General features: G+C 46.3%; 2 protein-coding genes across 5 annotated transcripts in view; one reads left to right on the plus strand and one right to left on the minus strand.

Moving 5' to 3' along the window:
- The window catches only part of LOC129701072 (2-5A-dependent ribonuclease-like), a 25,496-nt gene extending 19,191 nt beyond the window's left edge, over nt 1-6,305 (plus strand). The window contains 4 exon segments of the mRNA XM_055642026.1: nt 133-265; nt 3,098-3,168; nt 3,170-3,244; nt 4,544-6,305. Of these exon segments, the coding sequence (XP_055498001.1) occupies nt 133-265; nt 3,098-3,168; nt 3,170-3,244; nt 4,544-4,721 (457 nt within the window). The 3' untranslated portion in view covers nt 4,722-6,305.
- A 5,690-nt stretch (nt 6,306-11,995) lies between these two features.
- rabgap1l (RAB GTPase activating protein 1-like) overlaps nt 11,996-23,316 on the minus strand; it is a 268,209-nt gene continuing 256,888 nt past the window's right edge. For all 4 annotated transcript variants that reach the window (XM_055642029.1, XM_055642027.1, XM_055642030.1 and 1 more), the window contains 6 exons: nt 22,196-22,306; nt 20,790-20,894; nt 20,121-20,204; nt 19,309-19,380; nt 15,127-15,324; nt 11,996-13,189 (listed from right to left, as the gene is read on the minus strand). In XM_055642029.1, the coding sequence (XP_055498004.1) occupies nt 13,049-13,189; nt 15,127-15,324; nt 19,309-19,380; nt 20,121-20,204; nt 20,790-20,894; nt 22,196-22,306 (711 nt within the window). In that variant the 3' untranslated portion in view covers nt 11,996-13,048. The remainder of the gene's footprint in view (nt 13,190-15,126; nt 15,325-19,308; nt 19,381-20,120; nt 20,205-20,789; nt 20,895-22,195; nt 22,307-23,316) is intronic.

Here is a 23,316-nt window from a genome sequence, read left to right on the forward strand (position 1 = left end):
CATTGTTGGCTGGTGTGGGTGAGTTGGGCCGAAGGGCCTGTTTCCACACTGTTGTATCTGTATGACTCTATGTAGGTGAGTGGTAGATACTCCTAACTAGTGACATTAATCAACTTCTGGTTTTCACTTCAGGAAGAGCAAGTTTGTCCAAGACCTTGCCAATGAAGATGATGTAACAAAACGGAAACAGGATAGTGAGCTAGTAAAGATTCTGAATAAGGCCGGCGAGAACAAGGAAAGATCATTTCACACGTGGACAGCAGAGGTAAAACATTTAGTTATCTAAGGAACATTGTGCTCTCTGGAATGGTGGGCTTTCTGAAGAATGTAATCTGAATATAATTGATTGAAATACCACAGCCGGATTTGGCAAAGTGTTGAATTGGTAGAGGGGGATAGGGTAGTTTTACAATTCCAATTCCACTTTGTTTCTGTTATTCAATGATTTCGAAACTCGGGGGACATGAGTGGACTAGTTCCCACTGCAGCTGGGAACATACTGGGTGTTTAAGAAATTGGAATGCAATGCTTGCATTAGTATTAAACATCATGGCAACACTGGATGGTCAGAGGAGTGTTAGAATTCAACAGTTGCTGAAGTAGCCTAGTCAACCTATCTGATCACCCAAAACCTATATTTCCAGATCGAGTTTGCAACTCCCTGGTCTGCCATTCCATCTCAGTAACCTCTCCCCTTCAAAAGTCTTTCCTCATGCAACCACAGGGGATGCGACACCTATCCTTTTACCTCTTCCCTTCTCACCATTCAGGGGTCCAGGTGAAGCAGTGATTCACTTGTACTTTTTTTCAGCTTAGTGCACTGCATTTTGTGTTCATGGTGTTGTCTCCACTATCTGGAGAAACTAAATACAGATTAGGTAATGGCTCTTCAGAGCACATCTGCTCAGTCTGTAGTGGTGACCCTGAGTTTCTAATTCTCCATCTATTACACTCTGAGCTCCGTCTTTGGCCTCTTATAACATTCCTTTGAAACCAAAAATAACATTGAGGAACAGCATCTCAACTTCCATCTCTGCACTTGGCACTCAACCCCAAATTTATCAATTTCAGATAACCAGCCTTTCCTGTTTGTGTTTGAACTGGCCAGTCCTGATCAAGGCCATCTACCTATAACTAACTGTTTTTCTCTACAAATGCTGAGTATTTCCAGCATTAATTTACTTCAGGATTCCAGCAAATAGTGAGTTTTGTATCTAACTTAGATGACATCAACAGCATTTCTGTCCCCTCAACACACATCTCCACCCCACTGCAGGAATCTACTCTGTTCTCTCCCCACTCCATTCTGATATGTTTCTGCTCTCACTTTCCCAGTTTTGAGCAAAGGCCATAATGAAACGTTAATTCTGTTTCTCCCTCCATAGGTGGCTGCTTGACCAGCAGAATACCTCCAGCATTTTCTGTTTCTATTTCAATTTTGCATCTGCAATTTTTCATTATCAACCAATAGCAGGCTATTCAGTTGTACAAAACCACTATTACTGGGTACAATAAGAATAAACCTGGTTTGGCCTCTTTGCACGGATTTGAAAAGAAGACAAATGCAACTAATCTACCTCAGAACCATATATAACTGCAGTCATACCAGATTTGGTGAGTCAGTTATTTCAAAGTCCAGTCAAACAATGAATGATCAATTGTATTCCCAGAAATATAACTTTTACCTTGTTTGGACTGGTTCACCATCATTTACTCCCAATGGTGGGATAGATCCACTAGGGCACACACTTGCTCCAGATTGCCAGAAATCTACAACTTCAACAACAGACTTCATGAGGTATTGAGGCATCAGGTCAAACAAGGGCAAGGAAACCTGATTTTTATTTTTACGCATTTTGAGCTAAGTGGGGGGGAGTGGGGGAGTCTCCTCAGAGTGTCTCCGAGGATCCTCCAGTGCTTCTACGCAGCGGCGGTGGGAAGCATCTTGTCCGGAAATATTACCATCTGGTTTGGGAATTGCTCTGCCAAGGACAAGAAGACTCTGCAGAGAGTAGTGCGTTCGGCCGAACGCACTATGGGAACTTCACTCACCCCCCTGCAGGAACTATACAACAGAAGGTGCAACTCCAGAGCAAATAAAATCATGGGAGACCCCTTCCACCCTTGCAACGGACTGTTCCAGCTGCTACGGTCAGGCAAACGCCTCCGTTGCCATGCGGTGAGAACGGAGAGGTTGAGAAGGAGTTTCTTCCCAGAGGCCATTCGGACTGTAAACGCCTATCTCACCAGGGACTAACTCTACTGAACGTTTTTCCTTCCATTATTTATTATGTAAAATAATATGTGTGTTATGATTGTGTTTATAATTTGTTTGGTTGTTTGGTTGTGTCTTTTGCACAAAAGTCCGCGAGCATTGCCACTTTCATTTCACTGCACATCTCGTATGTGTATGTGACAAATAAACTTGACTTGACTTGACTTGACTTGATCTCTGATAAAGTCAGCATTAATTTCCCATCACTAATCGCCCTTGAGAAAGTGATAGTGAGCTGCTTTCTTGAATCTTCCCACTCCTTCTGGTGAAGGTGCTCCCTTGGCCCTATTGGTGTTCCAAGATATAGAACCAATGGTGATGAAGGAGCAGTTGTTAACTGATCTCAGAGAGAAGAGAGAGTTTCTGCAGAGAGGGTGGGGATGATGGACATCGTCCGTGGACTAAGTGAGTCGCTTGGTCCTCGTCTCCTCTCAATCATAACATTTGTGAAATCTGTAGACCAGATTGATATGCCGTGAAGTTGCTGGAAACGTGAAATGAAAAGAGAAAATTCTGGAAACATTCAGCAAGTCTGGCAGCAACTATGGAGAGAGAAACAAAGTTAATCTATCAAGTTGAAGATCCTTCATTGGAAAAGATTGAAATATAATTTTCTATTACTGGTTAAAGGTCATCGACTTGATATGTAACATGGTTTCTATTTCCACAGATGCTTCTTAACCTGCTGAGAGTTTTTAGCTGTCTCTGTGTTTAGTGTCATCTTGTGGCCTGGAGGAGCAGAGGACACCATCGGAATTTCAAGGGCAAAGAAAAACAAAGTGAATTTGAAATGATAAAAAAAACTCATTCCCTTTACTTTAGATTGACACGGAAGTTTTGGATGACATGAACATGGGTCATAGGAAGAAGCCAAGCGGGAAAGTAAGAAGCCAAATACAAAGACAACACCAATGATCTCCTGAAATTCATAAGAAATTTGACCCAACATTTCAATGAAAAACATGAAAGGTACTTGACATTTTTGGTACTTTTTGAATCTTAAAAACATTTCCAATGTTTCTCCTTTTCTTCAGTTCTAACAGCTGCTATTGAAGGCCAGAGTATAAGATGTAGTTACAGAATCATAGTCATTTAGGTGATGTTTCGGGTCAAGACCCTTCTTCAGACTCATACTATATTTGACCTATCGAGTCTGTAAAAAGGTTGTGATGGAGTTAATGGCAGTGCTGTTGATCTTTACTCAGTGACCTCTGATGCTATGTAGAGTTGTGACCTTGTGTTAAAGACATCATTAGGTGTCTTTCATTAGATGTCTTTCATTGTAAAACACCATCACATTGTCCTAGTTTAAATCAAAGACTTGAATCTGAATCTGTTTTTTCTCCCTGACCTATTATGGGGCAGTAACAGACTTCTGATCTCTTGTAACTGCTTGAAATCTGATCCTGTTATTGTTTTCCTTCAGACAGCTTATACCTTTGCTTAAATCTAAATGTATTGCAGTATCATTCTCTTTCAGTTGCTCTGATTTGGAAACATAAATTTTATCTTTTAAAAATGAAGCATTGCATTCCCTTTGGATAAGTTGGGGATTTCTGCCCAAAAGCCCTTTAAGGCTTGACAGGGTAAATGTGGGGATATTGCCCTCAGATGCAATCTGCAGTCAGTTTCATAATAAAGGGTCGACTCAGACACAGATGAAAAGGAATTTCTTTATCTAGAGGGCAGTCAACTCTTGGAATTATCTACCCGGGGATGAAGACGGCCAGTCACTCAGCATGGTTCAAGGCAGAGGTTGACAGATTTCTGTATATGGAGTGGATCGAGGCACATGGTTTTGGTACAGGAAGGTCCTTCAGGGGCAAAGGATGAGCCGTAATCCTGCTGAATGGCAAACCATGCATCAGGGGATGATATGCATCGTTCTGCTTCTGCATCTCAGGTTCTTATGGAGACACAAGGAACTGCAGTTGCTGCTTTACAAAAAAGAGGCAGAGAGGTGCTGCCTGACTCGCGGAGATACTCCAGCACTTTGTATCTTGTTTTCTCAGGTTCTAATGTCTGTTTTCAGCCATTGTGGACAAACATGAGCCACGGTGATGAGGAATGTATCGAGCGGTATCTGGATTTATTGTGTAGGGTCTTGCTAAAGCAAATTCTATGATCTCGTGATCTGACAAAGGAACTCCTGACAACTGTTGATGTTTTAAACCATGGTTGAGTGCAGAGTATATGGTAACTAGGGCTGCGTGAGGAAGGCTCTCACTGACTAAAAACGTACATTTGTTATAATGTTATTTTTTTCAGTATCAAGAAATTAGTTGGAAGCCCAGAGACGTATTGGCTTTGCCGTTTTCCAGATTTCATCATCTCGCTCTACAACGCTGTGAAAGACACTCAATGGAACCATCACTTTCCAAACCAACAACGGCAGCTCCTGCTGCCAACGCCGCCTCCCTCTGGTGGTGATGCACAGGACTGTTGAGCTGTCAGTCAGCTCCCCATGCTTCAAAGTGCAATGCACCAAGAGAAATAGTGCTTATTGAGTGCATTTCATCCCCTCGGGATGTCAATGATGTTTGGCAGACATATTGGCAGCCAATTTAAGGAAATTGGTCTGCAAATAGACAGTTTTCAGCCTCTACAAGTCACCCCACCCTCCCCAGTCAATATCATTGCTACGTGTGTCGCTTGTCTCTTTATCACACATATTCAAGGGTCAAGAGTGTTTTATTGCCATATGTCCCAGATATTTCCTTACTTGCTGCAGCACAACAGAATATGTAAACATAGTACACTGTAAACAATATAATAAACAAGAGAGAAAAAAAGTTCAGTGTGTATATATATATATATATATATATATGCACACACATATATATGTTACATATATATATTTACATATACACACATATCTTTCCATCCTTTCCACTTCTCAACATGTTTGTTTGAACACATTTCCCAGTTCTGTTAGTTACCGGCCCTAAATAATAACTTATTCTCCCTGCAGATGCTGCCGGACCTTCTGAGTGTTTCCAGCATTTTCTGGTTTGATTATGGGCCTGAGATCATTGACCCCCAAGATCGGCATCTGTAGGTGATCATTAATCTGATAGCAAGGCAGGGTTTGAACCCACAACCTACAGACCTGGAGGAGAGCTTTCTCTCCATTTTACGCAGCTCCCATGGCAACTTACATAATCATTTAACACCAACAGTGTCTCAACCTCCTCCCTCCATTCACCTAATTTTACCTACAGCACAGGGGAAAGGCAGGGGACTAGAATATAGATTGCAGGGAAAAGAGTGGAGGAACAAAGGTCTGGGTTGGGGAAGTGAGGTGGAAGCTGAGGAGGCCAGAATGACTAAGGACATGTCGAGTGGGAGGCAGGATAGTGTGTCAGGCAGGGTAGTGTAGATCCAGAAGTGGCCTGGGTTGGGTTATCCAGGAGGTCGGGTGGTGGTGTATCAATTTAACTCGTTCTCCCCCACTTGACTTCCTCCCTTTCACATATTCTACACTAATTTCTCTGTCTCCCCATTTCTTTAGGCAAGTTTCTTTCTTGGTTTATTTTTTCCTCCTTTCTCTCCCAGCGTATCAATGCTGTGCTTTTGGCAACAGAGTGGGAAAGAATAATGTCACTTTTCATTCATCCTTTGCTTACACACAGCTCTACCTCATCTCTTAAAGCATAGTATACAAACTTAAAGCACACGGCATTGGGGGTTCAGTATTGATGTGGATAGAGAACTGCCTGACAAACAGGAAGCAAAGAGTAGGAGTAAACGGGTCCTTTTCAATGGCAATGACTAGTGGGGTACCGCAAGGCTCAGTGCTGGGACCCCAGCTATTTACAATATATATTAATGATCTGGATGAGGGAATTGAAGGCAATATCTCCAAGTTTGCGGATGACACTAAGCTGGGGGGCAGTGTTAGCTGTGAGGAGGATGCTAGGAGACTTGGATAGGCTGGGTGAATGGGCAAATGTTTGGCAGATGCAGTATAATGTGGATAAATGTGAGGTTATCCATTTTGGTGGCAAAAACAGGAAAGCAGACTATTATCTAAATGTGGCCGATAGGAAAAGTGAGATGCCGAATGGCCTACATCCTGCACGTGGTACGTAATTTCTATGTTTCTATTGTTTCTTGAGACCACACGATGAGTATTGGTACTTTATGTGGAGTGAGTGCAGTTCACCAGACTGATTCCTGGGATGTCAGGACTGTCTTATGAAGAAAAGAATGGATAGACGATACTCTCAGAATAGGAGATTGAGAGGGATCTTATAGAAACTTACAAAATTCTTAACGGGTTGGACAGGCTAGATGCAGGAAGATTGCTCCCGATGTTGGGGAGGTCCAGGACAAGGGGTCGCAGCTTAAGGATAAGGGGGAAATTCTTTAAAACCGGCCAGATCATTGGCTATATTTAAGAGGGAGTTAGATGTGGCCCTTGTGGCTAAGGGGATCAGAGGGTACGGAGAGAAGGCAGGTACGGGATACTGAGTTGGATGATCAGCCATGATCGTATTGAATGGCGGTGCAGGCTCGAAGGGCCGAATGGCCTACTCCTGCACCTAATTTCTATGTTTCTATGTTTCTTCCTCGATGCTTTATGTGATCAGTCCATTTGCATGACATCAAGGACTAGACGAACTGCAATAAACTCTGAAGTCATATGTCTCTCACATTAGTAACAACCATTAATCTATTCAACTCCTTACTGGTTTTGAGTCTGGACAAGATGGACATTCCCATCTTATTCTCAACCAGCTATGAAGGAAATAACTATTATTTGCACTGATTACACAGACCTCCCACCATTAATTATCATGGAGACAAGACTCCCCATCATTGACTCCATCTACACTTTATACTGCCTTAGATAGGGTATTATCTAATTAACCTCTATCGCATTGTGGACATTGGAGTTTGTCTATGGAAATGGTGTGCTCTAATGTTGAGAACTATATTCTGCACTCTGTATCTTCCCATTTACTCCATCTATTGTAGGAGTTTGACTTGATTGTATTTATGTGTAGTATATCTGATCTGTTTGGATTGCATGTAAAACAAAGCCTTTCACTGTACCTCATACACATGACTGCTTTAAATGTAAACCTAAACCTTTAACAATTACATTGGAGGGATGAATTTTGATATTTTCTTCAATACAATGGGAGCTCTGATTCTGGTCTTAGAGGGCAGATGACTTTGCTTTAATGCCTTGCCCAAAAGCCGACACCCCTGGCAGTGCCGTACACTCTGCAGCGTTGCACTGGGAACGGCACGGTGATGCCAAGACCATTTCCTTGTAAATCTCTGCCTCCACTGGCCAACAATGTCTCAGCAGCTGGTTGATTCCATGTTATAAAAGTAAAAGGATTTTGGACTTCTGAAATAAAAAATTACTGGAAACACACAGCAAGTCCAGCAACATCTGTGGAAAGAGAAACAAAGCTGCTGTTTCAAGTTGAAGCTCCTTCATCACAACATAGGACAGTTATTGACCTAAACCATTAAGCATTTTTCATTCCACACATGCTGCCTGACCTGCTAAGTAATTTCCGTTTTATTACAGAAACTGAGCATTCATTTTTTTTTGTAAATGTACTTTTAAAGATTAAACAAAGAATAAGGATGAAATCATAAACTTTGTGGTTTAACAGCTATTGAGAGACCGAAGTCACACTCAAAATGAAGATTTCTCAGTTATGTGATAAATAACGGATTAAAATGAAAAGTAGAGAGAAAAAAGGGGTGCAAGCCATTTCACAGATAATAAGCAACAGATTTAGTAGAGGAATTCATGTAAATCAACAGTTCCTCAAAGCTTTCAGATCAAACATAGAAGACAGGTCCAGGATTAGGCCATTCGGCCCTTTGAGTCAGCACTGCCATTCAATATGATCATGGCTGATCATCCAAAATCAGTACCCCATTCCTGCTTTTTCCCCCATATCCCTTGATTCCTTTAGCCCTAAGAGCTAAATCTAACTTTCTCTTGAAAAAATCCCGTGAATTGGCCTCCACTGCCTTCTATGGCAGATAATTCCAAAGATTCACAACTCCCTGGGTGAAAGGTTTTTCCTCATCTCAGTCCTAGATGAGAATGAAGGGAACAATGATTTAATCCACTCAATACAGAATTCTGAGAATGATTTGTTTGGAACTAGGCTTGCTAAAAAGCTAAAGGTAGTATGCAATGGTTAATTCTGATATAAACTAATGCTCTGTGTCACATTAAAGATTTTAAAGTTAGTCTATAACTGGCTTATTGTGTGATTCTTCCTCATTTTATTTCAAAATAAGAATTGATTTGTCAGATTTTCAGGACATATTTTTAGTATAATCCCAATCTAGTATTGCTGATACTTTAATGTATGTGTGGGATAGGGCTGATTGTAGGTGAAAACATGGAGAATCTTCAAAAACACAACAGCACCAACTGTTGTGCAATGTCCATATGAAACCATTGTTGTCTAAACAAGTACATTTGGGATCAGGATTTGGTGTGATCACATAACTGAAACCTTTGGTTGCATTTTACCGTAATGAAAAGATCAATTTATTTATTCCCAGGATCTGATCTGTATGGCTGTAGTTTTCACTGACAACTGTGGTTCAGGTCAAACAAAACATCTTTATTTTTATTTCAGATTTCCAGCATCTGTGGCATTTTTGATTTTCATTTGCCGTGGTTTAGGTGTTTGGTGAAATAACAAATGGTATCATAAATTCTTGATGTTTGCTCTCTGTTCGTTCAGCTGAAGCTGCAGTCAAAGACCATAAGGATTGTTCCTGTTGACTTATTTTCATGGCATCTCTGGGAAACCGTTGACTCCGGCAGTTTTGTGAATATGTAATGAAACAGAAGGAAAACAGATGGGACCAGGTGTTTTGTGGAGGGGCTTGTTCACAGTGGTCACGTCCACCTGTCCTGCCAAAGTTAATTATCATTGACAATATCTGCAAACACATGGTACAGATCCCAATTGCAAACTAATAAATAACTCAAGGCAGCATCTGTGGAGAGAACTGTCAATGTTCTGCAAATGTAATTGAAGCAGCAAAGGATCAATAAATGTGAGGAAGTGGAAACAAAGAACTGCAGATGCAGATTAATACACAAAAGGGCAAAATGCTGGAGTAACTGAACAGGTCAAGCAGTATCTTTGGTGAACATGGATAGGTGACATTTTGGGCCGAGACGTCTGAAGAAGAGTCTCAACCCCTAACATCACATATGAATGTTCTCCAGTGATACTGCCTGGCCTGCTGAGTTACCCAAGCACTTTGTATCCTTTTATCAATAAATGTGACAGAAGCATATGGGGAAAATTTGGCAGTTTCTTGAGGGATCCACGCCATAAAGTGTTTAGGCCAGATTAGATTCAGCCCATCAACCTGCTCCCTATTCCCTGTTCCCTCTCTTACCTTGTTCAGTTCTGGAGCACCTCACAGTCTTCAGTATGGTCTCAGCTGTCTCTGGTAGTGCAGTGAGACAACTCAACCCAGCCACCCTGGACAAGGTGATATGGTTTACATCCGTTAAATCTGGGACTATTTTCAGTTTGTTAATTGTTACCGAAACCAAGGCACTAAAAAGCTATGTACATTGAAACAAGTAAAAATATTGAACATGCCTATAAGTAGTTAACTAAAGCACCACACAATATTTAGACAAATAAAACCATTAAAGTAAAAATAACTGTAAAGTAGTTTGGTTTCTCTTTTGCCTCCTAATCCAACAGTTGATCAGTTTGGCTTAATTAGTAAATGGTGAATGAAATGTAGAGCAATGTATTACAATTTTCAAAGAAAATTGAATTGAGAATAAATAGTCTACAGTGAAATGTGCACAAATCTAAAGAAAGAAAAATCTTGGCCTGATTCTCGGACCATTGGTAATATAGCATCTACTGTATACTATTAATTTGGACGAGAATGTAGGTGGCATGATTAGCAGGTTTGCAGATGAAACAATCTAGTTCCCTGGTCCACAAGTTAATGTTTTAAATTGGAGTAAGGCTAATTTTAACAGTGTAGGACAGGAGATGCAAAAGTTGACTAACCCCAGATATACTAGTCTATAAATAAGATGAAGGAGACAAAATGAACTGAAGATGCTGGATAATTAAAAAATCACAAAGAGCTGGAGTAACTCAGCAGGTCAGGCAGCATCTCTGGAGGACACAGATAGATAATGTTTTGGGTCAGGATCCTTCTTCAGACAAGACGGGGTTTCTATCCGAAACGTCACAATCCATGACCTCCAGAGATGCTGACTGACCTGTTGTTACTCAAGCACTTTGTAATTTTTTCTCATCTTAATTACATCTTTCATCCAATGATGGCACTTTACCATCTCATCACTGAATGTGTGTCATGTAGATTCTGTGGATGTTCATAGCAAAAATTCAGATGTATTTATAATGAAAGATTTCAAACAATGTAAAGAATGAATGAAGAAATAACAACACTCACCTGATAGTTGTTGTCATAAGGTGTCTGTAACTCTATTGTCTGGATGTAAATGGCCACACACACATGAGTAAGGACAGCAACAGCATGTTCATCTACAGGAATGGCACTAAAGTGGGTATTATTGTGGATAGTGAAGATGTAATCAAAAATTACAGCAGGGTCTTGATCAGTAGGGCTAGTGGGCTGAGGAATGGTTAATTAAATTTAATGCAGATAAATGCAAGTGCATTTTGTGAAGTCAAACCAGGGCAGGACATTCACAGTGAATGACAGGGCTCTGGGCAGTACTGTAGATAAAGGGATCTAGGAAGTACAAGTACATAGTTCCTTGAAAGTGGCGTCACAGGTATGGCATCATATGCAAAGAATTAAAGAAATAACAATGCTCACCCGATAGTCACAAGGTGTCTGCAACTCTGTTGTCCGGATGTAAATGCCCACACACACAGTTATCCACTGCTTTACAGAAGGTATGTGATCCTGAGAATGTCTGTGACTGCTACACTGTAATATGTGCACGGCTTTGAGTGTGGTTGCGACTGTCACTCAGATCCCTGTAGAAGTGTGTACCCAAGTGTGTAATTGGGTGTAACTGGCTGGAGGTGTAGCTGAGCCCGTGTTTCCCAGTACTCTTTGGAGGTGCGTGTTTGAGAATGTGGCTGTGAATGTTGCCCAGACCTGCCTGTGCTTCTCACTTTGTGTTTTCCTCAGCTAGCTGTGGCAATTGAGTTTATTCAGATTGGAGCCAGTCAGTCATTGTGCTGGATTAAAAGCACCTTCCTAATGGTAACTAATACTGGGTAACCCATTCATCCTATGTTGGTTAGGGATAGAAATCCACAATTAATTGTTCAGAGAATCAATTTGGTCCTACTTGCCTGCCCATATCCCTCCAAATCTTTCCAATCATGTACCTGTCCAAGTATATTTTAAATGTCATAATTGTACATTCCATATACCCTCTGTGTGAAAAAGATGCCTCTCAGATCCCTTTAAATCTTTCCCCTCTCACCTTATGCCTCTAGTTTCAGACTTCCCAACCATGGGGAACAGACTGAGACTAAGCTCTGGTCAATGGCCAATGCCTGGTCAGTTAACCCAGTGTCTGTGCTGCAGGACCTGCTGCTGCTTGCTCTGGGAGTGGGTGTCATCTTCCATCTGATCCTCATCGGATGAGCTGACAAAGTGAACGTAGGCCGGCAACTCCCAGCCGGCAAACGTGCAAGAGCGACTGTGGACGTGTCACAGAACTCAGGCAGACGCAAGTCAGAGCCAGATAGTTTATTTCCGAAAATACAACTATTAGAAATTCAAGCTGTTCCCATGGGGCTGGTAAGAGTAAGAGATGGGGAGCCTGAAACTATAGACAACCAGAAACAAAAGGAACCTGCCCACTGCCAGAACAGATTGCAGGTTAAGCATAAAATCTCTCCTAATTTTAACTACATATTAATATCAAGCCAGTTTCAAAATTAGAGAAACAGGATAGATTATTTCTTTATACATTGTGCAAATTGAGTCCTGCGTCAGTTCCATTGCCACGTCGACACATGTCGGTTTGTAAAGACTTTAAGAAGAGAAGGTTGGGATACTCCTGCAGGGAGATCCACGCAGGGTGTTTAGGAAATACACAAGATGTCCAATAAAGGCCTGTGAGGCTTAGCAACCACATAAACAATGCGACTGAAGCCAGAGGGACAAATAAGTGGGAGCAGTGAGGCATTTTCACTCAGTCTGTACTGAACTTAAACATTCTCAGTCTGGATCCAGCTCAAATATCCTCAGTCAGTCTAGACTGAGCTCGAACACTCTCAGTCAGTCTAGGCAGATGTAGAAAATCAGGAAGTTTAGACTAAGCTTGAACACTCTCTGTCGAAAGTTCTCGGCCAATTAGCACTGGGTGGGATGGAGCGGGGGCGGAGGAGGAAGAGTGGGGAGGACAGATGTTGTTAGTTTGCAGGGAGAGGCCGTATACTGCAAGGGATGGATTGCTGGGAGAACCTCTACCCTCATGCAGAGTATGGAACGACATTAGCCTACGGCAACATTGATCCAGAACCAACGGCAATGAAAGGAACACCAAGGTAATATAAAATACAACAAACATTCGTTGCTTTACAATACACAAACCAACAATTAGTAACATTGGATTAAATAATGACCAAGTCCATGAATATACAAAAGGGTCAACGGTGAGCAGCCTGGCCAGACTAGTGCTCTCCAGGACCCGCCTTTCCTCTGTGGAGACTGACCCTCCTTCCGTGCCATGAGGGGGCAGGCCCAGGCCGCTGCTCTCTCACCGCTTGGAGCTGCCCAGTACTATGTGCTTTCCTTGGGCGGTGGAGGAGGTGGCGGCTGTGTGCTGGTGGCAGTTTTGATCGAGTTCAGGGTCTTGCTGAACCAGGAGTTTTTGGTGGCTTGAATCTCGTTGAGCAGAGCTCCCCGGTGGTGTTCCAGCTCCTGGCAAAGGCACACACAGCAGAGAGGGATTTCAGCCCCATTATAACAGACTAGACTAAGTGGGACCCATTGGGTCCCAGTCACACGGGAGGCCTGGGCCCCCAACGCAACCCATTCCCCAATGCAATATTACACCACTCACCCGTTCCCCCAACACAATATTCCACCGCACACCCATAGCCCCTAACTGCGCAGGCACGGCTGACGGGTTCCCGTTGTGACACCTCTGATCCCCCCTCCTCCCCCACCCCCCCCCCCACCACTCACACTGTCGCCCTTCCCCCGACGCACTCACTCTATCCCCCCTCAACCCCCTCCCCAGGGACGTGTGGGGGGGGGGGGGGGGGGGGGGGGGGGGGGGGCTGGGGGGGTGGGAAGGTGGAGATGGGTGTGTGGGAGGGGGAGTTGAGGGCAGGGGTGGGGAGAATGCTCGGAGGAAATACGAGGGTTGTGGGGGTATCACGGGAGAGGGGGGCAAGAGCCAGCGAGGGAGTCCAGAGGGAAAGCGGCAGGAGCAGACACGCAGCGGTAGCTGGTCGCTGGACCGCTGGTCGTTCTCCTCCACCGAGATCAGATTCTCCGCTTTCCATTTGGCAACATTTCCCGTGCCGGACCGGGCCATTTCCCGTCCGTCCAAAAATTGTGTCCGGTTGGAAACCCCCGACGGCCATCCACCGCCCCAGTAATAAAGACGCGATGGCGCAGGAAGGGGCGGACCATCCCGCGGAGTGACAGGAGAAAAGACGCGGCCCTGAACGTCAGGAGAGGAGATCGATCTGTGCACGCGCGGTTAAGATTTTGAAACCTCGCTAAAGTTTACATTAGACCACCGCTCGGAACAAAACGCAGCGCAGGAGGACGGTAAGTAATTGGCGAAAAATCGTAGCGCTATCACGTATCGTTTTTGCGCAAATAGAATGACCGCGCAACTGGAAGATAACAGGATCAGAGCTTTAGTTTTGTATTGATGGCAACATTTCCATCACACATGCACACGCTAGACAGGCGGAGACTGCGGAGGGGGCGAGACAGGGAGTGACGGAACATTCTAGAGAAGGACAGAGAGATAGACAGAGAGAGGGAGAAAGAGGGGAGGATGGAGGAAGTGAGGGAGAGAGGAAGGAGGAGAGAATGAGGGAGGGAGAGAGAGAGGAGAGAGGGTAAAGAGAGAAGGAGAAAGGGAGAGATAAAAGGTTAGGAAAGATGGAGAAACAACGAGAAGGAGAACAGAGAGCAAGTAAAAGGAGAATGTGAAAGAAGAAGAGAGTGAAAGAAAGGGACATGCAGAGACATAGTGAAGCATAGTGAGCAGGTTACAGAAAGGGAGAGAAAGACAGAGAGAGAGAGAGAGGGGGAGATGGGATTGGGGGAGAAGAGAGGAAGAGTGAGAACCATAGCAAAAACAAGACAGAGCATGTGAGAGAGGGACAAGAGAGAAATTAGTATGCAGTATTAGCGTTAGCAGAGGGAGGGCACATGGGACAGATATAAAATATAAGTGATGCAGTAAGAGGAAGAGAATGGAAAAGAACAAGTGTGAAAAAGAAAGAGCATTGAGTGAGAATGAGAGAGAGGGAGAGGGAGAGAACGGTGAAGAGGAGAGTGGCAGAAGGAGAAAGAGGAGGATTGCGAGAGATGTGGAAAGGGAAAGACTGGGAGAGAGAAAGGTTGAGAGAATGGAAAGGGAGAGGGGAGGAGGGAGAATGATGAATTGTCATATATACCAACACCAGAACAATGCTTGCTTGCAGCAGCTTAGCAGGTCCATGAATGGAATACACTCCGATAGAAAATTATAGTAATAAAAAAGCACCATATTGCTAACTGTTGTATTAGGTATTTGTGGGGAGGGGTGGGGTGGTGGGAGAGGGTGAGACAGTAAGAGAGCCCGCGTGCACCCGGGGATGAGCCCTTCACCAGAAGCACTGGTTCAGTACCTGTATTTTGCATTTAGCCTCCACGAGCTGCAGCTTGGTCTGTGCCAGCTCCAGTTCCATCTCCCTCAGCTGCTTCTTCAGCAGTTCCTTCTCCTCGTCCACGTGCTGGAGGGTGCAGGCCTGCCCAGGCTCTGGAACCTGCAGCTCGCCGTCCTTTCTGAAGAGCTTGCAGCACCGTTCACAGGACAGCACCTTACCCTGACGGTGGAACAGCACACTGACCCATTAGCTGGCACAGAACAGAACCAAAACCTGCCCACCCTCCCGTTCTGCCAGGGGAAAAAGACAAGATCCAGAGCAGCGGTAAAAGAACTGGGCTGACCAGAAGTGACCGCCCACACGAGAGCGGTGAAGCCCAGAATTTCCTGCCATTAAAACTCCTGCAACAAGACTGAAGATTCCATATAATATAAGGTTGATCAAGGATTTGTGAGGCAAGGTATAGAGGCTAGGGAAGCAAGATGGGGAAATGGAGTGAAAATGGGGGTGATGGCCTAGTTTTGTTCTCTAGTGATGTGGGATACACTGGCTGGCTGTTGCAACCGGGTTCAATGACGGCGACAATAGGGCACTGAATCAAAATTTAGTCATGACATCAAACAGCATGAAAACAGGCCCTTTGGCCCAACTTGCCCATGCCAACCAAGATGCCCCGTCTACACTAGTCCCACCCTTCCACTTTTGGCCCACATATAGAGCTGCCAAGTTTTGTCAGAGCATTTCTGTATTCTAGTATCTGAAAATCAGTATTTTGATGAGGAAATCAGTATTTTTCATGGTGCCATTTTGCTGAAATTTTTTTTTTTTTAATGTGCGGTCATACCCATGTAAGAGTACAAGAATGCATAATTTGTTTTTTGTGTATTTGTAATACCGTTTATTGTGTATTATATGCCATAGCTGCTTTTTTGCATCTCTCTCTCTCTCTCTCTCTCTGTGTTGGCTGCAGCCATTGTCTGCTTCAGTGAGGGAAGCTGGTCGGTGATTGGTCGCAAAGCCCGTCGGAGACTGCGTCTGATTACCCGCCGAATGACCAGCGCATTATGTCATTGGACACAATGCCCTTGGAGTTGGCGGCTGATTGGACGGGAATTTTAAGGGAAGCTAGTCGTTGATTGGACGCAACCTCCTTAGAGGCATCGGTTGATTGGCCGCCAAATAATCGGGCACAAAAATTTGGCAAATAGGAAAACAAAAAAAAAAAACAGAATTCCGATTTAAATCGGAAGAATATCATGCCTGTTCTTCATTTCCTTCCTATTGAAGAAGAACTCTGGCCCGAAACAACTCCTAATCCATTCCCTCCACAGATGCCGCATAGCCCGCCGAGTTCCTCCAGAAATCTGTGTTTTTTATTTAAATCTGAAATTGAAGATAGACATAAAGCTGGAGCAACTCAGCGGGACAGGTAACATCTCTGGAGAGAAGGAATGGGTGACGTTTCGGGTCGAGACCCTTCTTCAGACTGAACTGAGCTATGATCGGTGAGAGTACTTGTGATTGTCTGAAGAAGGGTCTCGACCCAAACTCCCTCTCCCTTGAGCTGCCGCCCGTCCCGCTGAGCCACCCCTGCCCCCGGTGTCCTGTTTCAACTCCAGAGCCAAACAAAAAATACAGAGTGCAGGAGGCACCCGTGGAAGGAACGGACTAGAAGGAACGGGCCAGGGCTCCTCCCCCTTCCAACAGGAAGGAACCGCAGATGTAGCCATCCCCACAAAACGGCAAATGATTCCGGGGATGCCGAGGCGAGAGAGCGAGCGAGCGAGAGAGACGAGATGGGGAGCGGGAGAGATGGAGGGAGGGAGGGAGGGAGGGGCGAGAGCGAAAGACAGAGAGAGACAGAGCGAGATAGGGAGAGAGAGCGTGGGATGGATGGATAGAGGGGAGAGATGGAGGGAGCGAGAGGGAGGGAGGGAGAGCGAGAAAGAACGAGAGACAGAGAGACCCCAACGCAAGCACGACAGCAGACCAACGCCCACAAAAACAATCATTCAGATCTTGAAACCCAAAACACCAATAGATTTAATCTGTTACAATCCCCAGAAGTACAGCATGACCCCCCCACATCCCTGCATTTTCCAAGCAGCAAGATCCCAAGTCAACCCCACTAGGCCACCACACCTCCATTGGCGAGTAGCATGCCAAGGAAACAGGATGTCGGGTCGATCCCGGCTGCTCCCACCTGCTGCTCCCACCTCTCCTCGTTGTTAAGATTATCTGTGGTCGATTTTGCGTTGTTAAATACGGACTTTAAAAAAAATACGTATTTAACAATGCAGAACCGTACATCCGTATTCTTATCGCATTTCTGTTCAAAATACGGAAAATCCGTATTACTTGGCAGCTCTGCAAATAGCTCTAAATCTTTCCTATCCATGTATCTGTCCAAATGTCTTTTTTTTAAGTTGTTATAGATCCAACCTCAACTACTCCCTCTGGCACCTCGTACCATATACCCACCATCCTCTGTGTGAAAAACTTGTCCCTCAGTTTCCTGTTAAATATTTCCCCCCTCACCTTAAATCTATGTCCTCTGGTTCTTGATTCTTTATTCTGGGTAAAAGGCTCCGTGCATTTACCCTATCTATTCCCCTCATGATCATATACACCTCTATATAAGATCATCTCCTGGGGGCCAAGGACTAAAGTTCTACCCTGCCCAACTTCTATGGAAGCTCAGGCCCTCAAGTTTTGGCAACATTCGCACAAATCTTCTCTGCACTCTTTCCAGCTTACCGACATCCTTCCTATAGTGGGGTGACCTAAACTGAACACAATACTCCAGATGTGGTCTCACCAACATCTAAAAGTTTAACATATCATCCCAACTTCTATACACAATGCCCTGATTAATGAAGGCCAACGTGCTGAAAGCCTTGTTGACCACTCTATCTACATGTGCTGCCACTCTCAATGTGCCTGCACTCCTAGATCCCTCTGATCTACAGCACTTCCCAGGGCTCTGCCATTCACGGCGAAGGTCCTGCCCTGGTTTGATTCTTACGGAAGGGTTTGTAATGCTGTAGGGGTAAAGTGGTACCAATGAGAAATGTATTCAGCAGGAAGCCTGTGGGTGATGGCTGGATCAGTGCCCTTCTGTACCACTGGATTTAAACCTCTCAGCCAGGCAGCTCAGGATATTTTTGGAGAGTTATGTGCTTCTTTTGGGTGGGTAATACACACATGCTTGTGTCACTACCCTGTTCATTCCCTCCACCATCGGCACACAGTGGCTTCGGTTTCTCAGTCTTGCTGCATGCAGCATTGGACTGTTTCATTTGGGAAGAGGAGTTGTAAATAGAATTAGATATCAGGCAACGTTCAGTGAACATCCTCACATCTGGCCATATGATGGTGAGATGGTCACTGATGAAGCAGCTGGAGATGGTTGGGCCCAGGACATTGCTCTGAGGATGTCCTACAGTGACAACCTGGGGCTGGACCCACAACTCTCTTCCTTGGTGTGAGGTTTTACTCCCATCACGGCATGTTTCTACCATTGACTTCAGTTTACCAGCTTCTGGATGTCACATTCAGTCAACCGTGGTCCATCCTGGACCTGAATAGCTGAGGTTTTGGTGAGTAAGTGCCGCTTCCTCGCACTGTTAACGGTGGTTTTCATCACCCAGGCGGCTGGATTGAGAGTCGTCCCAGTGGATGGTAATTTGCTAGACTTGATTTTAATTTGTTTAGTTTAGTTTAGAGATACAGAGTGGAAACAGGTTCTTCGTGCCAACCTATGATCACCCACACAATAGTTCTATCCTACACACTTGAGATAATTTACAGAAGCCAATTAACCTGTAAACCTGCACGTCTTTGGAATGTGGGAGGAAACTGGAGCATTTTAGTATTCTAGTTCCTGAAAATCAGTATTTTGCTGAGGAAATCAGTATTCCCTCAGCAAAACGTACAAATTTGGTACAGATAGCACCCGTGGTCAGGATTGTACCCGGGTCTCCGGGTCTGTAAGGCAGCAACTCTACCACTGCGCCACCGTGCCACCCTGGGGCAAATGTAATTCCAGGACTGGTCTGTTAATAGATACACATGAGAGCCAGACAAACCCCGAGACAGACCCTCAGGTGGTGGTCATACCAGGAGATAGGGGCCTTGCCAGGATGTGGGCAAGAGAGTGAAGCTGAGAACCAGCAGGTCAGTCAGGGCCAGGCTCACACCTACCTTCACCAGCTCCAGCTCCTCCTTACTGGCAGCCTGCTGCTTCTCCAGCCGTGTGCTCAACTGTGAACAGATCTGAAGAAAAGAAAGGGTCCGTGTTACTCCCATTACTCAATGAATGGCAGCCGGTGACCATGGAGGGAAGAAGGGATGTGTCAGGGAGAGAATGAAGGGGGGGGGGGGTGGGGGGTAGGAGCTGTGTAAACCCAGTTTGGTCCCTCTAAATCCAGGGCTGAGAAGATCCATGAGCAAGGAGGGGGCAGTAATCAGATTGGTCCATGGCTGATGGTCCATTAAAATAGGAAGGCTGGTTTAACACCCCCTACCCTGTGCATCCCCGCCCTGACTGTAGGCCCGTCACTCCCGACCCTTAGTAACATCACCTCCATGACTTTTGGCCACGTTACCCCAAACCTCAACCCTGTCACCCGACTTTCATCCCCATTACTGCTGACCCGTAGCTATTTCCCCATAATCCTTGGACTTGTTACTCTTAAACCCATCGCCCATGACCCTTGGCCCTCACCCCTGACCTTCAGCCCTGTCACCCCTGACTTTCAACCCAATTTCCCACGACCCTTGGCCTCTTTCCCCTTGGCTGTGTCACTGCCGATCCTGAGCCTCGACACCCATGACTCTACGCCCCAGCACACCACAGGCCGTCAGCCTCATGACCCCGACCCGCAGCCCTGTGACCTCCCACCCCCTCTCCCATCCTCAATAACATCAGTCCCAACCTTCGGGCATCAGCCCCAGTGTCTCTGATCTCCAAAATCTCCACACATGCTGGTGTTTGGCGGACCGTGTGCAAGTACCTGCTTGTACTCTGAGATTATAGCACTCGTCTTCTTGACCTCTGATTCAGCCTTCTCCAACTCTCGGCGGAAAACCTCCTTAATCTACAATGGTAGACCCAAAGGGAAAAGCAAAATCACATCACATTAGGGGATGCAGTCAGTATCATATTACTAGGCCGAGCCTCCCTCCCTCCTAGCCCTGGGCCTCACTCCCACACACAGGCCTGGCCAGAGCCTCCCTCCCTCACCCTGGTCAGCCCTCCTGGCTCTGGACTCTCTCACAGCCACGCCTGGGCCATCCTCCCACACCCAGGCCTGGCACAGGCCCTCCCTTGCTCACCCAGGACCTCCCTCCTTGGCTTGGGCTCTCTCTCACACCCAGGCCTGGCTCAGGGCATCCCTCCCTCACCCTGGTCAGCCCTCCTGGCTCTGGACTCTCTCATGGCCAAGCCTGGGCCACCCTCTCACACCCAGGCCTGGCTCAGAGCATCCCTCCCTCACCCAGGTCCTCCCTCCTGACTCCATCTCACGGCCAGGCCTAGGATCGGCTGCCTCCCACACCTGGGTCTGTCCCTGGGCCTACTTCCCACACTCAAGCCTAGCCCGGGTTCTTGTTCCACATCCAGACACAGCCTTATTCCTTCAGCTGGACAAAGCGCCAGGTTTCACTCCCACAGCCTTGCTTACCTGGGCCGACTCCTCCTCCTGCCTCCTCTTCTCGTCCTCCGTCTCCACCAGCTTCTGTTTGGTCTGCAGCAGCTCTTTGTTGAGGACATCGGCTTTGTCTTCAATCTGTTGTGGCGGGTCACGGCTGGGTCAGTGTAGGACGGGTTTCCTTCCCTCCCAGCCCTTGTACTGCCCTTACGCTGAAATCTGACTGCAAGCTGACACGGGGAGACACTCCCAACTCATGGTGAGGTTGTGGATGATCTGCACCCCAGTCCAAGGGACATCCTGACCTGGTATGGTACTGGAGCACCCGGTGGCTGGGGCTGGGAACTGACCAGTTCAGTGGCTGCTGGGGATGGACGGTAAATGGTGGCACAGCTAGAGATACACTACCCCGGACAAGAGAACAAATGTTAAATGAACCGCAGGTAGTGAAACCCTGAAGGAGAGCAGCACTGCCAGCGGTTCTGCTTCTGAATCCAAAGTAACTGTCGGTCTCCTCAGCAATGGTGGCAGGTGCCACACTCTGGTTCTGATGGGGAATTCTTCAAAAGCACATCATCAATGCCAAAACTCGCCCCGAGTAGGTCGCCTCAAAGTGCCAGGCGGCAGAGGGTTGCCCCTGAGTGCCACGGCCATACCCGACATCAGGCCTACCTTGCCCACCACGGAACTGAGAGAGGGAAGCCACCGAGCCCAGCCCTTGAGCCCAGCCCCTGAGCCTAGCCCCTGCTCACCCCGCGGACCAGAGAGGGGAGGATTCAGAGTCGGAGCAGGGGACCGGCTGCTACGATGGTGGCGCGGGCTGCTGGAGGCCTTACAGCAGCCTGGGGCTTGGCTGGACCGGACGGCACTCCACGAGGCCGAGCGCGTGAACTGGACATGACCTGCAACGGCACAAAGCGGTGGAGCAGTGGTGGATGACACCAATGACCACGCTTGGCCAGGCCGACCCTGCAACGCCGCCAGGACAATGGGCCTTCATGGTCAGAAACTCTGCACTTTCAACAACTGGGACTTAAAAATGGCACCAAATCTGGCGACCCTGTATACTGTCTCAATGTACCACTACAGTACACCAGTGCTGTATCTGAGATGCTTATCTAAGATATATTTAAATGCTTACGTGTAGTGATACCTGTACTGAACTGTATACAAACATGAACTTCACTGTGACAATTAAGGACCATTGAATTACTCATCCACCATCATTAAAGTGGGAAGTTATCGGGACTTGCATTACGGATCCTGCTGTGCAAGGACGTTTGGAATATTTCCCACAGAATGACAGCAATTCTGGCCCACTTCATCATTTGTAAAATGCTGTGAGATAATCCAGGAAGGTGTTACTCCACCATGAGTCTCCAGCGCTCCCCCTTTCCCTGGCTGCAGTGGTCGCAGTGCGAAGAGCCAGCCACCCTCACCTGATCCAGGTCGTTGCGTAGTGCGATCTTGCTGGTCACCAGCTCGTGAGCCAGGTCATCGTTCTCCTGCTCCAGGCGCAGGCTGGCCTCCTGCAGCCGCCGGTTCTCCCGCTGAGGAAACAAAGCATCAGCAGTTGGAACCCTGAACCGGGGGCGGCGGAGGCAGCGAGAGACGGAGGTGGGGGAGAGAGAGATGGAGGTGGGGAGGCAGAAAGAGTGGGTGAGATAGATGGAGGTGGGAGAGAGAGAGAGAGAGTGGGGTGAGGGGAAGAGAGAGGCGGAGGTGGGGAGAGAGATGGAAGTGGGGAGGTAGAGGGAGAGGTGGGGAGATAGACAGTGGAGAAGAGAGAGATGGAGGTGGGGAGGCAGAGAGAGTGGGTGAGGGAAGTCCAGGACAAGGGGTCACAGCTTAAGGATAAGGGGGAAATCCTTTAAAACCGAGATGAGAAGAACTTTTTTCACACAGAGAGTGGTGAATCTCTGGAACTCTCTGCCACAGAGGGTAGTTGAGGCCAGTTCATTGGCTATATTTAGAGGGAGTTAGATGTGGCCCTTGTGGCTAAGGGGATCAGGGGGTATGGAGAGAAGGCAGGTACGGGATACTGAGTTGGATGATCAGCCATGATCATATTGAATGGCGGTGCAGGCTCGAAGGGCCGAATGGCCTACTCCTGCACCTAATTTCTATGTTTCTATGTGAGATAGATGAAGGTGGGGAAGAGAGAGAGCGGTGAAGAGGCAGAGAGGTTACAGAGAGCGAATGTACCTTTAGAATGGAAATGATTGATGAACCAGTGGAATTTATTGCCACAAACAGCGGTGGAGGCCAAGTCATTTGGGTATTTTTAAAGTGGAGATTGATAGGTTCTTGATTAGTAAGGGTGTCAAAGGTTAGGAAGAGGAGGCAGGAGAATGGGGTTGAGAGGGAAAAAAAGATCAGCGATGATCGAATGATGGAACAGGCTTGATGGGCCGAATGGCCTAATTCTGCTCCTATGTCTTATGGTCTTATACCTGAAGATCTCACGTGTGCACCAGCTCCTTAACCATGTATTGAACTACATGCTCTTTCCACTTCATGCCTCATTCTCTTCTTGCCTCATTGGGCATGGGTAGTAATC

Source organism: Leucoraja erinacea, chromosome 10, assembly GCF_028641065.1.
Source record: "Leucoraja erinacea ecotype New England chromosome 10, Leri_hhj_1, whole genome shotgun sequence".
NCBI classification, from domain to species: domain Eukaryota; kingdom Metazoa; phylum Chordata; class Chondrichthyes; order Rajiformes; family Rajidae; genus Leucoraja; species Leucoraja erinaceus.